Genomic DNA, 14,961 nt, shown 5'->3' on the forward strand with positions numbered 1-14,961 from the left:
TTTTATAGAACTCCAAAAGAAGGTTTGCGCTGGTGCAAGCTGTTAGTTGGCCCCAAATCATCTGCTTTGCTTACCCCTGTGATGTTGGTCTCATAATCTCTAAAAAATTTCACATTAGTGTTCTCCATGGTTGGAATCTCTGCTGGACATTTAGCGGTGATCATCATATCTAGTGCTGAACGCACCTTTAATGAAATAAACAAACAAACAAACAAAGAAAACAGAGGTGTAATTCGAAAAGGAGTATTTCAAGAGATCATTCAAAATGTTTGTACACAGTAATGTTATTTTATTCTCAGGTAAATATAAAGAAATATAAAACAAACAAAAACCTCCACTGCAGAAGCATTGAAAGGCAGAGGGAGGGACGGAACTCTATCCCACAGCAGTGTGAACGTCTCCATGCTGGCCTGGCCTTTCACGTCCTCAGTAACTGTGATGTTAGTATCTGAGTCCATGATCAAGTAATCAAGATCCTTAAAGTCACCTGAGATAATTCCAAGATAAAAAAAAAAGCATTGCAAAATACTCTTAAATGTACTGGAATACTTTACAAGCCAAAAGGCAACAACAAAAAACACCCTAATGTACAAAAATAAGAAGCAACATAATAATTGAAATATATATGAAAAGTATAGAATGTGGTGTGTTATGCATAGAAGTAGTATTTTGGTAACACTTTACTTAAAGCCTTTATGTATCATGCATTATGAAGGTATTCATTATGTATGTTATAATACCTTATATATTTTCATAAATAATTGTAATCAAAATTATTTGTCATGTATTTTAATGCAACAGACTTTCTAAAGGTATCAAAATTAAGTTTATAATGTATTATAACTGTGGTTACAATTATTCATTAAATCATACAATGCATTATAATCTGCATTACAAGGCATAATTAATTAATTATATATAAAGGCTTTAAGCTTAAAGTGTTACTGTATTGGTTACTAACAAACATAGTGCAAACAAAGTGCACATTAAAAATATAGTCTCACCATGCTACATATCACCATAATATATATCATAATTTGTACTATTTACTTTCAATAAAACATATATCTAACAATATTTTACATGTAAATACATTACTGTCCTGTTAAACGTACAGTATGGAATTTTTCGCCGCTAGGGGTCGCTAACCTCTTTACAATAACAAAGGCGTAGTTTGATGACGCAACATTTGCTAAGAATTATGGATCTTGTCGTCAACGTCAAGTCGACCGATCTAATAATGTTTATGGATGACTGAATACATCGATGCTTTTATCATGACTGTGATATGAAGCAGTTCGGGATTGCTAAGAGACAGCTATCAGCTCCACACGCGACGCGAGTCCCGCGGATATAACAGTTAAAAGGAATATGGACATTTCATTCTACCGAACTACACGCAAGTGCAGAGTTACAACTCACAGGTCAGTTTATTAGACAAATTAAACTTGTGAGGAAACGCAGCGCTGTTTCACTTGGTCTAACATTACACTATCACACTAAACTGCATTTGAATGTGTTGAAATGTATGTGTTAGTTTGTCTGTATGAGACTAGCAGTAAGCCAGATAAACATTAGAATAACATACAGATCATATTCTAACATTTTATCATTGTTGAACTATATAACATTGATTAGTTTTATGTAAATGTGCTCACCTGTTTAATAAAGTACATGTAGAAGCGGTCGAAGTCTCGGACCTGGAGCTCTCGTTTATATACTGTCTATGGGAGCTCTCGGCATCTTGAAAACACTGCGCTGATATTGATTCTCGTTTTAGTTCTCCTTTTTTATCCAAAGTCTGCTTGCCATGGTCCATAATGTTTGAACGAAATAGCAACAGCGTGCAAACAGACATTGCGAACTACACAGTTGTCCACGTCAGTCGCTTTGGTTACTATATCAGAAGGCTCTGGTTCATAGCTCTGGTTGCTATGGCAGTACGAACGGAAACCAGGGACAACACGGATATGACGCCATTGACGGCGACAAAACGGAAATAAAGAAACGGGACGTGTCTTTGAATTAAATTACAAATTTCTCCTTGTTTGAAAGTTGTTGGAAACAGTCGGGATAATGTAAGTACACAACTAAAAAAAATATATAACAGATATAGTGATTTTTACTATTTTTAAAGCAAAAAAGTTACATATTGTGCCTTTAAATAAAAATGTACAAAATATAGAGGTGACTAAATAAAGAGTGACATATTGTTGGCCAATTAACCAGTAAGAACATGATGTTTTAACTGTAGCATTTATAAATTAGTTTCATTACAAACATTTGTTATTACAATTTATATTTTTACTGAAATTTAGTCTAATGGGTAATTGGTCACAGGAAATTTTGTTAAAGTACACATCTCAAGTAAGTGTTTTTGTTAGCAAAAATCAGATGACAGAGAAATCAGTCAAAGAATCTTGATTTAAAAAAAAATGTTTTAAGTTCACCTCTGTTAGAGTTGAATGTCACATTGTACAGCGACTCATTGTCAAGTTCTTGCTTTGTGACTGTAACGCTGTCTGGTTTAATTGTCCACAAATCATTCAGAGCGTTCTGCAACTCCATCGCTGATGCACTTATTGGGATCGGTCCTACAACATGCAAGCACTCCAGTGAACATTACAAACACGCAAACAAAGATGTAATGCAGAAGGGTGAATTCAAAAATTAGAAGCACATTAAAATGAGATATTTTAGCTTCAAACACACATGTATAGTGCTGTGTAAACTAATGCACCTGTTTTAAGATCTCCATATGCCAGGAAGTAGTATGTGTTTTCACAGTTGCTCAGAGAGAAACAATCACTGTTGATTCTCAGAGTCTGGACCTCGTTGATGGGGGTTATTGGCATCCACCCCCTGAAACGAACCACCTAAAACAGTAAAGAATTAAAAAAAATGCACATTGCAGGTAGAGGAGATCATATCTGAGACTTGAGTTTCTGTATGTGCAGTGCAGAAAATTAATTTCTAAGGCCCTTCCTTTCCCTGAAGTGCATCTGTGAGCTCACTTACCTGTTTTTCAGGGACTTTATCATAGTATGCGTTAATCTGTTGTTTCTCATTAACAGCTTCAATTGTCTGCTGGGCAGTGAAAGGGCTGATCTCTTTGAAAAAGGCCACATCCACTGAAGCTACTACTCCATACTCCTGCACTAGAATCTCAATGTAGTACCTGTAGCACATTGAAAGATGTTTAATATACAGTATAAGTCAATAATAACAATAATAATGACAAAAAGACTAATAGAGAGCAAACATTTATGACTTTTTAAAAAAAATTTACTTGAAAACCCTCACTTACGGTTTTCCCTTCTCTAAGCGCATGACGTCTGACCTCTGAGTGTTATAGGTGAAGAAACTGTTCGTATAGTAAGGCTGTGATGCAATCTTAACCTGAAATAAAACAAAATGATTACATTTAAATTAAATTAAAATATGCTTGTAAGTTACTAGCCTCTACATAACCTCTTAACTCTCAGTGTTAAGACACTTTGTAATCCTTTTGATGCGCAATTTTCCACCGGACAAAATTGCGATTGTTAACTCATGATTTCTGTTCTGTCTGTGCGCACCAATCTTGCACTTCTATCTCCTCCTCAACTAGACCACCTAGAGACTTCGGGTTTTCGGCATTATGTTAAGGAAGGTCTAATCTCGGGAACGCACAAAAAAATCCAGGAAAAGATTTACTATCTCTTAGTGTTGTGATCCCATGACGTGAGAAAATTGCGCTAAAACACTCACTGAGTTTTTATTACTTGTTTTAAATTATGTATCATTTGAAATCTGAAACACTCATAATTAATCTTGTAAAAAACCTTTTTTGAAATTGGACATCATTACCATAGAAAGGGTACTTTAAACCTTTTAGCTGGCTTAATTTTCGTGATATCAACTTCAAATTTGGTAAACAACTTGGTTAAACACATGGGTTCAGTTTTTCTAGCAATTTTAGGGTCCAAATTATTTTGTAAAATATTTTGTGTAAAATAAAAAACATTAAGTTCAGTACATTTGCTTTACAACTATATTAAACCTTTAACTTTTTTTACACATTTTTCTGATGCTGCTTTCACTTCAGCAATAATCTGCAAAGTGCCTTTCTTTAAAATAGATCCACCTTAGGTCTGTATTCCAAAGCATTCAAACATTATAACCATTTAAGTTAAGATATATCCTTAAAAAGGCAGTTAACAGGATCATTGCTAGCACTGATAACTACTGAAATTATGAAATTATGATTTTATTGTCATTCAGGTACCTTATCCTGGGGAAGACCTGTCTTGCTGAAATATAGCTGGCATCGGTCGTCTGCTTTGATTCGGAAATAGTAGTTGTCGGTCTCCGTTGGAACAAAGAAACCACTTAATCGTGCCACAAAGTTATCAATTTCATTGGGCCAAACATAGGACAGCGAATCCACCCACTGGACAGAGTATCCAGGCCTACTGGAATTATAATTCAGGACGTCCTCAAGAGGGTTCGGAGAAGATTTGTTCCACATCTCCATTTTAAAACCTCTGCCACCTACAAACATGATCATTTAACAATCACTCAATACAATCAAGACAGTACTGTAATAGGAATGTGCATTTTACATGTGTAATTATTATGACCGCCGCTAGCGTAGCTAGCGAAAGCGGTCATATAGGGATTGTCAAAGTTTTTTTTTTTTTTTTTTTTTCGTCACCTTACTGAATTTTTCGTCAACGATACCAGGGACACCGAAACACCGGGGAACATGAAATTTGGTGGGCATGTAGCCCCACTAGACTTTTACGGAAAAATTTCGTTTGGTCCCCGGGGGCCACTCCCCCCCCCCCCCCCCCCGCGCTGGGCCCCCCGTGAATTTTTCGTCAACGATACAAGGGACACCGAAACACCGGGGAACATGAAATTTGGTGGGCATGTAGCCCCACTAGACTTTTACTAAAAAATTTCGTTTGGTCCCCGGGGGCCATTTCCCCCCCGCACTGGGCCCCCCGAAACCCAAAAAAATGCAGTTTTTCCTAAATAACTACCTGAACCGTGGCACCGAGGATGAAGAAATTTTTATGGTATGTTGGTCTTAAGGGTCCACATCAACCTAGCCCATAATCACTCATTTGTGATTTGCGCCCCTCCCATCGCCCCTATCTTCAGTTGAGATGTTCAGAACTGCACCATATTTCATGTGTATGATTAACTTGACATCCTCTGGGGGTATCCTCTGCTAAGTTTCGTAGAATTTCATCCATGGGGGGGGGGTCTAAAATAAATTCATTTATGTGCACATTTAGTGACTGTACACTCATCGGCCTGTAGATGGTGCTGTTGAGCGAAGGGTTGCTGGTTTAGGGTGATACTGTCACACACACACATGCAGGAATACAAACAAACGCAAGCATGCACAGACACTGACATCCACACGCACAGACACACACACATACAAATCCACATGCACAGACACACACACACACAAACACACACGCGCACACACATGTACGCACACGCATACATACACGCACAGACACACACACAGACACACACATGCACAAACACACACACATACACACACAGACAGACATGCACATACTACTACTTTTTTTAGGTATATACATAACCATGCAATACAGCCAAATTGCTCCACGTCATTTATTTTTGTAGAAAGCCAGTGCAGGCCTGAGTGGCGGTCATATTTTGTACCGCCATGCGGTACATCTAGTTTCATAAATAGTAGGGGACACCTCAGCATTTTGTACATTTTTACTTTAATGAATATTTTTCAGGGTAGGTTTCAAAGTCAATTTCTGTATGAACACATACCTTATGGCCATGGCTATTGAACATGTCCACTAATATTAACCAGGAAAAAATACTCTGTACTATAAATTAAATTAAATTAAATTAAATTAAATTAAATTAAATTAAATTAAATTAAATTAAATTAAATTAAATTAAATTAAATTAAATTAAATTAAATTAAATTAAATTAAATTAAATTAAATTTTACGATCAAAGAGACGAATACAAAGGAATTATTTAAATTCCAGTTTCCTTGCTGTCAATTATGTGATGGCCTCTGATATACAATGCCCTGTTGAAAACAGTCAGTTACGTGACAAAAGAGAATCATGGTGTTGCTTGAGATAATGTGTTATGCTTCAACAGTGTCAAAGTCAAATATTCTCACATGTGGAGCGTAGAATTCCACTGTCGTGCCAACAGTGTCTATGGAAAAGATTTTTACAATATTACGTCATCATAATAGATCTGACTTCGGATAAGCTTCTCACCAGGAAACACTGTCATATTGGTTCTTTCATAACCAGGTGTTATGCAGACAATCCTCTCATTTGATACACTTTGAATCTGACACTCACGACCTAAGGGAAAAAATTATAATAAAAGATAATATTTTTGTATTATTTTATAAATAATTTATATAACCATTTAGATAATTATAATTAGTCACAATAATTAATTGTATTATATTATTTGTTATGTACTGTATATAACATAGCAAATACTGTATATATATATATATATATATATATATATATATAATATTGATTTTCAAAGGGCTACCTCCTACTAACACCATGGCTGGCTGGTCAGTCTCATCAAAGTAATGTCCCTGAATGGTCAGTAATGTGCCGCCCAATATGCTGCCCTCAGAGGGAGAAACTCCTGTCACCTCTGAAAGAGACAAGGCCAGGTTTTTTTTTTACAAATCTGATTTTGTGCAGGCAATTCCATGCTGTATTATTTAAGAAGAATAAATGTTATCCACACCTGCGTATGTCTGGAACATGGCAAGCTTGTTCAGTGCTGAGATGCTGAAAACCCCAAAGTCTGGCAAACTCCTAAAAAAAGAAAATATGTGTTTTGTCTACTTTTCTATTAACAGCATGCAGAGAATTTGATGTAAAGTTTAGTAAAGTAAAATCAAACTTCTCTGACCTCCCAAATTGACCGTCAAGAATATAACTGAGGTTGTGATGACCTGAAAACCAAAGACAATGACATTTAATCTGACAAAAATCTATAGTGAATGAATAATTATTGAATGTTTTAATAATAACATGTCCTCACCAACATACGTTCCAGTCATTTTACAGCTCATAGATCCCCATTGACTGCTCTCAGAATCCAAAAAGAGGCCATACCTGAAAAAATAATGTGTATTTATGGAGAGTGCATTCACATTTAATGTTTACATTTACTTAATACTTACTTTTCATCTGAATTAGGCTTTAGAAGTTCACAAGGCATGCCTCCCATGTACGCTCTGTTCAAAGAAAACACATTAAAACAGTTTCAGCCACACCTTAAGTCAAGACTGAATATTTTTAACATTCATACAGTTATATTTTTCCATTGCGTATTAAATATTTCCAGACCTTAAAAATCTTGCATCCAGGCCATTTGAGCTTTTGTCCGTGTTGCTTCCGTACACATCAGTATAGATTCTTCCCCGCAGTGTCACCACAGTCCCTAAAGTTCATTCAGTTTCATTTTTTTTTTTTTTTTTTGTGTGAAAGTTTTTACAAACCAAAAGCAGCAGAGTAATGACAAAAAATAACAAAACTCACCTGGGGGACCAGAGAGTGGACTGATACTTTGAATGCTAGGTGTATAGTATGTTCGGCTCTGTGAAAGCAGTGCGTGTTTTTATGAAAATATTGTGGTATTTTGAGAAGAGTATATTTTAGTAAGTAGCAAAATGAAGTCCATCTCACTTACATAGAACATGCACCAGTAATTCCACTGATATCCATAACAAATGCTACTGGAAGGAATTGGCACGCCATCCACACTGACCCGAACCTCATAGTCATCTTCTGGCAGAGCTCTAAATATGATGCAATACAAAGCTTTCTTTGAGAAAAAATAAGCTTTCAACATTGGACATAACACAACAGTCACGGTTTGAAAGATCAATTTTATATAGGCTCTATATCAACTAATTTTATTAATTTCTAAAAGTTTTAGAAATTAGTCAAAATGTACATTCCTCCTTATATATTCCTGATCCCTTATCTATATGATTTTCACATTTGAGTATGTAAGAAATCTACTTAATACAATGCCATGCCTAATCAAGATAAAAGAAGACTATTTAGGTTATCTGATTCACTGCTTACCTTGTATAACACATGATCTGATTTGAGTGACTGGAGTCTTTCTCGACATCACAGGGAACAGATCTGGTTCGGGACACCAGCGTCACACTGTTGCCGAAGTTTGGGTCATTGGCATTGAGATTGAACTGATTGGCTTGAGCAAAACCTGAGTGGGGAAAAAAACGCTATAAAGAGACTTTAAACCGCAGTAGCCTACAGCCAACATGAGCAAAATCTGAATTTTGGTATTAATTTAAAAGCATATTGATTATTTTTGTAATACCTTGCCCCTCTATGGTCAGTCTCGTGCCGCCATTGAGGCTTCCGATTTTTGGGGTCACTTTGTTGACACGCTGTGCTCCTGTCAGGATGGAGATTAATAGGCTACTAAAATCTATTCATTTAATGTAGGCTACAAATGTCTGTGAAGCTTTTAGGATGACAACAATGATTTGAAATTAAGCAAAACGTTCAGAATGACTGAGGTAAACAACAATAAAAGTGGAAGATAGGCTAAATCCAGCGCGTACCTGCGGAACTCCACAGTAAAATACAAACTGTGAGCGGCAGGTGAAGCTCCAGTCGCACGTGCCTCATCCTGACAGACTCGCGCGCTTCAAAACAAAGACGCCTGCAGTTACTGTATCCCTTCTGCAAAAACAATATACACATACCATTTGTGTTTAGCCTACACTTTTCATTTCTATTTCTATTTCTATTACAAAACATATTTTAACATGTTCGTCTGAAAACAATGCTGAACAGACACTATACCTATTCAGTATTCAGGCTATAGCCTATTCAATACCTACATATAACGTGAATAGCCTATAGCCTACATACATTTTTTTTTTTTAAATACACCGTGACTATACACCTAGGCTATATATAATTAAAGATAAAGAAATATTTGTAAAAAAAGAAAAAAAAAAGGTTAAAATAGTAGGCCTGTGATTATTCTTGAAGGTGACAACAGGAAATAAGTGTTGGATATTTAGAAAAGTAATGTATATGACATGTAATGATATTTTTATGTAAGTTGTAGGCTACTTTAGTATTTTTTGTGTAATGATACATGTTCCGTATATATATATATATATATATATATATATATATATATATATATATATATATATATATATATATATATATATATATATATATATATAGGATATTAAAAATGATAGAAATGTGGAAAATTCACACTTACACAATTAAGACTCACATACCTGTTAAAGCACGCACTCTTGGGAAATCCAAACAGCAGTGGCTCATTTGTTAAGAGGAGCTCTCTCTTTTTATAGCCTACTACCAGCCCACAGGCAAGAAGAAATTCTCTTCTCCTTTGTGTCTCAGGTGATCATGAACATTGCCGTCATTCTACAAGCTAGACATTTATTCTTTCTCAGTGTACCTTAACAAACACCAAAAAACCTCTCAGATAACAATGCTTATTTAAAACTCACTGACCTTTGTGCAGTTACATTACTTTTATATTCAAATGGTGACTAAATCTGAACAGACTATTTAATGTCCCTTAGATGTAATCCATTTGAATGACCTAAAACAAGATGAAATAAAGAAGATTTACAAGGAGAATTCTTGTACTTATTCAGTGATGAATCATTGGCTAAACAAAACAACAGCCCATATATAAAATGCTGATTTCAGGTAATTTTAAGATGATCATGTCCTGATGAACAAGATTTAGGATAATTTATAATTTAACAGTAGTGTGTTGTGCTGGTACTTAAATCCAACATTTATTACATATAGCCTACAATTCTTTTTGCATGACAGGCCAAATTTGAATAGTGATGCATGCAACAGTTTTCATCTCCAGGGAAGTTGTACCAAAAAAATAATTAAATAATTAAAATTAAATTAATTAAATTAAAGTTAGTTTAAAAAAAAATTCACACACTTGTTTGTAGTGCTGACGAATGACTTTCAAGTTCAATTACAATACCTGTCATTAACACAGATTATGTTGTACTCACATCCACTAAATAGCTAGGCTAAGTGTTGATGAATATTATGAAAATCTATTCTGGAAATATATATATATATATATATATATATATATATATATATATATATATATATATATATATATATATATATATATATATATATATATATATATAAATCATGCTTAATAAATAGGCTTGCCAAATGCAAATCCACTCCAGCATTAGTCACAAAGTAAAATGTATTGCTAAAAACAGCCTGATTATTTGCATAACACATTTACACATTCCAGCTTAGTGTATACAAGTGTGCAACATAAAACAATAAACATACTATTTTAGACTGTTTAAACTAGAGTTAGATAACAAAAGTTAGCAGTTACATCTTTTTAGATGTAAACAAATATATTTCAATAATAATTGATTATAATTGATTATTTATGTAGGCCCTTAAAATGAAACCTGAAGAGACTCAATTTCCCAGAATCCCGTGCGTGCGGTCGGTCCGTCTGAAAACTTGTCCGGGTTTTAGCGTGTGCATTACAGTAAAAGCTTATTTCCTGTTACTAGCAACGTTAGATTTTGGTTTTATTAAAGACATTTGTCCTCGAACTGAATGTACTGGTTCTTTGGAATATAATTTTTTAGAAATATGGCTTCACCGAATTGCTCATTGAAGGTAAACAGAGAGTTGCTGGATCCCAGTTTTGAAAGTTACAGGCTTTCACTGGACTCTATTCCTACTTACAATGTAGAACTTGATGCAGGTGAGAAAAACATTTATTTGACCTGTTATATTCTGATTTTATTAATTGTAAGTGTTTATTTGTTGCTTGAATGTAGCGTGACATATACCAAAAGGCTTTAGTTAACCGCACTGTGAGCTGTATTGTCATTAAAACAGTCCTTATAAACCACATTCAGATAATGCAGCTCTACAACATGTGGTGCTCTTTATGAACTACCAAATGTGTGCATCTTTGTTATGATCTTAAAGTTAGCCCAAAGCTGTGTTTAGGGCACATGATATCATATATGGTTTGGGATGCCTTTTCCAAGTCTGCTGCATCAGTTATGCGTTTCTTTCTTTCAGCTGTGGCTGAGGTTAAACTGAAAGACAGTCAGTACACCCTGGACCATGTGAGAGCATTTGGTATGTACAACTACCTTCATATAGATCCCTGGTATGAAGACAGCGTCTACTTTGTTGACAGCAAGGGCCGGGTTCTCAATCTAACAGTCACATTGGTGAGTCTCTTAATTTCATTAATATGGAGTATATAAGGGCCACATATTTTGATCAACTTATAATTCCACCCTGGAGCACATAGCTACTGTACTAAACAGGTAAATAGGTACTCAGCAAACTTCCAAGGATGCCACTGGACTTCAAGTTATGTAATTATATATATATATATAATATATATATATATCCCCCTCAACAACTTATTTTTATTGAAAAACATCACAATCTTGTATCTTATAGCCTAGTATTACAGAATGAATTATGTTTAATTCATTTAAAGGGGTCCTATTATGCCCTTTTACGAAGACTTGATTTAGTTTTTGGGGTGTACTAGAATATGTTTTCATGCTTGATTGTTCAAAAAACACATTATTTTTCATATATTTCACATTATAACAGCACCTCTCTACCCAATCTGGTTCGAACACAGCAACACACCGATTTTGATGAAGCCCCTCCTTCTGAAATATGAAATGCGCTGTGATTGGCTAGCTGGCCTAGTGTGTTGTGATTGCCACCGCAAAATGTCCCACTTTCATAACTGCGAGTTCTTCTCTAGTGGAAATATGAATAAGGATGGCGTCAATTTCAAACGAATTCTAGCACGATTCAGACCCTGACAATGTTAACAAACAAGAGGATCGTGCAGAACAGATTTTATGCACGGACTTTGCAAGCACGGATTTCCTAGGACGTTTCAGAGTGGTATGTTTTTTTGTAATTTTCTTATACATTTCATATACAATGTTATCCACCTTTTAATTGTGATATTTGTCAGAAAACTAATCATACAAAAAAAGCAAGAGCTTACAAAAGCAACAGAAATCAAGCCGTTCTCCATAAAATGTGCAGCGCACAGATAAACATTGGGGTTATAATGTTCAGGAAAAGTGTTTAAAATACATTTTAACTACTCTAAAGCTCATCCGCCATGGGAAGGTCAAACAAATGAGTTTTGGAAACAGGGTGGGGAAAAAAAACAGTGTCTCTTTGACATAGCGACAACACCGTCTTGTCTTCTCTAATGCAGCTCCACCAGGCCTCGTCCCCTTTTTTGTGTATACTGTGGGCGTGGATTATTTAAATGAGTAACATTGTGACTTCATAAGATCTGGAAAAAACACGTTGAGGTCCAAATGAGTCGTTCGTTGTAGTTCTTGGAAAGTGGATTTTTGTCATGTAAAATATCTCCCTTTGCAGTGGCGCTTTGTAACCTTGCATAGTCTATCTGTTTTATGCTCAAACAGCTAAATTACACACTAAATAAAGTGGAAAAGCATTATAGGACCCCTTTAATATCAACACTCCCAGTTTCTGTTAATAAAGAAGTTTGAAAACAAGCAATGCGGTCATAATTACAACAGAGGTACAAGGTGAAAAATCTTAGCCAATATGGAGGGCCTTCTATTATTGTGTTGAAAATGGGCGGCTTTTGAGTTAAAAGGTTGACAAACACAGTTCTACAGTGGAAATATAACATATAGAAGTATGTAAGTATGTTTACAGTTCTATATGTTTTGAACCAGGGGATACAGCGGGTGCTTCTCAATTGGAAGGCTGCGTCCTAGTAAGGCTGCATATCTCATCGCCAAGCTGTGTCAAAGGATGTCTTAACTTGAAGGGTTGTATCATTCTAGCATTTAATGCTAAGGAGGACTTTAGCCTACAAACCTCAGAAATGCAAAACCTCAATGCAGCCTGCTGATTGAGAAACATCCAGCATGTAGTTTTAGACTTTCTATTTTTTTATTCTACCAGCAGAGGGCATTCATGGTTTATAGTTGTGTCAGAGTATAGAAGTTATGATCAAATCTTGAGCTTACCAATATAAAAAAATATAAAATAATAAAAAAACCCTTACTTGCTTATTATCTTGTTCATTATTTTACTAACTTGCTTTTAAAACCACAGTCATCTTATTAATAATAGAAAGCAGTTTATAGTGCTCACAGTTTAATGACAATCTAGAGATGTGAGGTATTTCCACATTTATTTTTGAAATTGGATATTTAATTGTGCATGTTCGTTTAAATCTGTTTTAGCTTACCTTCTCCTAAAAAAATAATCTTTAAAAACGAATTTATTAAGACTGTTAAATGTGCAATTCATGTTCATGTTGTCATGCCTAAATTTACTTGTATTATTTAAAATTATTTTTTAGTGTTTGAATTTGAATTTTAAGAGGTTGATTTCAGATGCATTACTTTCTCAAAGGAATCAAACAATTGCTTAATAAGTTAACATTCACAAATGCAGAATATAATTTAAAATTCACAAATGCAGAATAAGATGAAATGCAGCATGTTTTGTTCTAAGCTATTTTTAAATCATATGCTGATGATTTGAATGTAATTTATGTCTACTATTGCTACTGACATGCTGGGTTAAGAAATTACTCGTTATGAAATATGCCAGTTGCGCTATAATTACAGTTAACATACTGCAATTATCTCTCCTTGGGTACTGTTTGTGTTCTCTCAAAGGTACTAGAGGGGCATTTTGCCTCTGGGAAAGAAGTGAAAACTGAGATGGATCTGTTTGAAGCTCCATGGCAACCAAAGGCCAATTGCTGCCCAATTCTTTGGAAAAATAGCTACCTTATAGAAAGTGTAATTGATGATTATTAAGTTCATTGTAATCCTTTTCAAATTGCTGCCTTTGAAGTTCAGGCACATGCAGACATGAATGTATGACACTTATTAGTTTTACTTCTTAATAGTTTCACTGGCTGTTTGAAAGATTTTTGGCTAGAGGTTGATTCAATAAGCCCTTGTAAAGAAAATGATCGTAGTGAGATCATGGTGGATCGTCGTGGGACACAAAACAAGTTCTTTCACATTAGGGGTTGAATTTATGTTAACTTGTGCTTTATTATGCTTAGTGCTTTATTAGTTTAGTTTTAATCATCTGAACTGGTAACCAGAAAAGTTCAAATTCATTCCCTTTACGGATTGATCTGTTGATGTTCCTACCTCACTGCAATTGCATGTATTTTCCATTTGCATTGTGCACCAAAATACATTCACAGATTAATCATGTCTATATAAAAATATCCCTTTTAGTGTATGTATAGCACTTGGGTATGGAAGCTTGTTTCTGCCACAGAATAAAAAATAAAAAAGGTAATTGCGACTTTTTATCTTGCAATTCTGACTTTTTTAAGAATTGGCAGTTATAAAGTTAGAATTGCGAGATATTAACTCGCAATTGCAAGAAAAATTGTGAGAATTCCGAGTTTATATCTCACAATTCTGACTTACTGGCAATTCTGACTTTTTTTCTCTTGCAATTCCGACTGCAATTCTGATTTTATAACTCGCAATTGTGAGTTATCTCGCAATTCTGAGAAATTATCTTTTAAATTGTTTTATTCCATGGCAGAAACAAGCTTCCGTTTTCATATGGAATTCCCAAGCTGCTAAAATAATTAATAAATAAATGCATAAATAAATATACTTATTTTTTAAATACATAAATAAATATACAAAGAAATGAAAACAAAACAAAAATAAATGAGTAGTTATACTATTATTATTATTTCCTTTTTTATGTATAATTGTATTTTTCACATTTATTTTTTAATTTATATATGTATATATATTAAATGAAAATTAACTCTGTTCGCTTGTGGTGA

The 14,961-nt window shown here is 34.6% G+C and overlaps 2 protein-coding genes across 2 annotated transcripts in view; one reads left to right on the forward strand and one right to left on the reverse strand.

The window, feature by feature from the left end:
• LOC308697012 (fibrocystin-L-like) overlaps window positions 1-8,708 on the reverse strand; it is a gene marked incomplete at its 5' end in the record, with an annotated part of 69,391 nt that extends 60,683 nt beyond the window's left edge. The window contains 19 exons of the mRNA XM_081376036.1: window positions 75-185; window positions 333-487; window positions 2,451-2,594; window positions 2,741-2,876; window positions 3,019-3,178; window positions 3,308-3,399; window positions 4,268-4,533; window positions 6,282-6,371; window positions 6,574-6,684; window positions 6,781-6,851; window positions 6,949-6,991; window positions 7,081-7,154; window positions 7,223-7,276; window positions 7,389-7,482; window positions 7,581-7,638; window positions 7,732-7,840; window positions 8,133-8,277; window positions 8,395-8,472; window positions 8,642-8,708. Of these exons, the coding sequence (XP_081232162.1) occupies window positions 75-185; window positions 333-487; window positions 2,451-2,594; window positions 2,741-2,876; window positions 3,019-3,178; window positions 3,308-3,399; window positions 4,268-4,533; window positions 6,282-6,371; window positions 6,574-6,684; window positions 6,781-6,851; window positions 6,949-6,991; window positions 7,081-7,154; window positions 7,223-7,276; window positions 7,389-7,482; window positions 7,581-7,638; window positions 7,732-7,840; window positions 8,133-8,277; window positions 8,395-8,472; window positions 8,642-8,708 (2,058 nt within the window). The remainder of the gene's footprint in view (window positions 1-74; window positions 186-332; window positions 488-2,450; window positions 2,595-2,740; window positions 2,877-3,018; window positions 3,179-3,307; window positions 3,400-4,267; window positions 4,534-6,281; window positions 6,372-6,573; window positions 6,685-6,780; window positions 6,852-6,948; window positions 6,992-7,080; window positions 7,155-7,222; window positions 7,277-7,388; window positions 7,483-7,580; window positions 7,639-7,731; window positions 7,841-8,132; window positions 8,278-8,394; window positions 8,473-8,641) is intronic.
• A 1,840-nt stretch (window positions 8,709-10,548) lies between these two features.
• The window catches only part of nudcd1 (NudC domain containing 1), a 29,345-nt gene continuing 24,932 nt past the window's right edge, over window positions 10,549-14,961 (forward strand). Inside the window, exons 1-2 of the mRNA XM_081376041.1 lie at window positions 10,549-10,848; window positions 11,175-11,329. Coding sequence (XP_081232167.1) covers window positions 10,734-10,848; window positions 11,175-11,329 — 270 coding nt within the window. The 5' untranslated portion in view covers window positions 10,549-10,733. The remainder of the gene's footprint in view (window positions 10,849-11,174; window positions 11,330-14,961) is intronic.

This window comes from Scardinius erythrophthalmus (genome assembly GCF_964197995.2).
Source record: "Scardinius erythrophthalmus genome assembly, chromosome: 10".
Classification (NCBI taxonomy): domain Eukaryota; kingdom Metazoa; phylum Chordata; class Actinopteri; order Cypriniformes; family Leuciscidae; genus Scardinius; species Scardinius erythrophthalmus.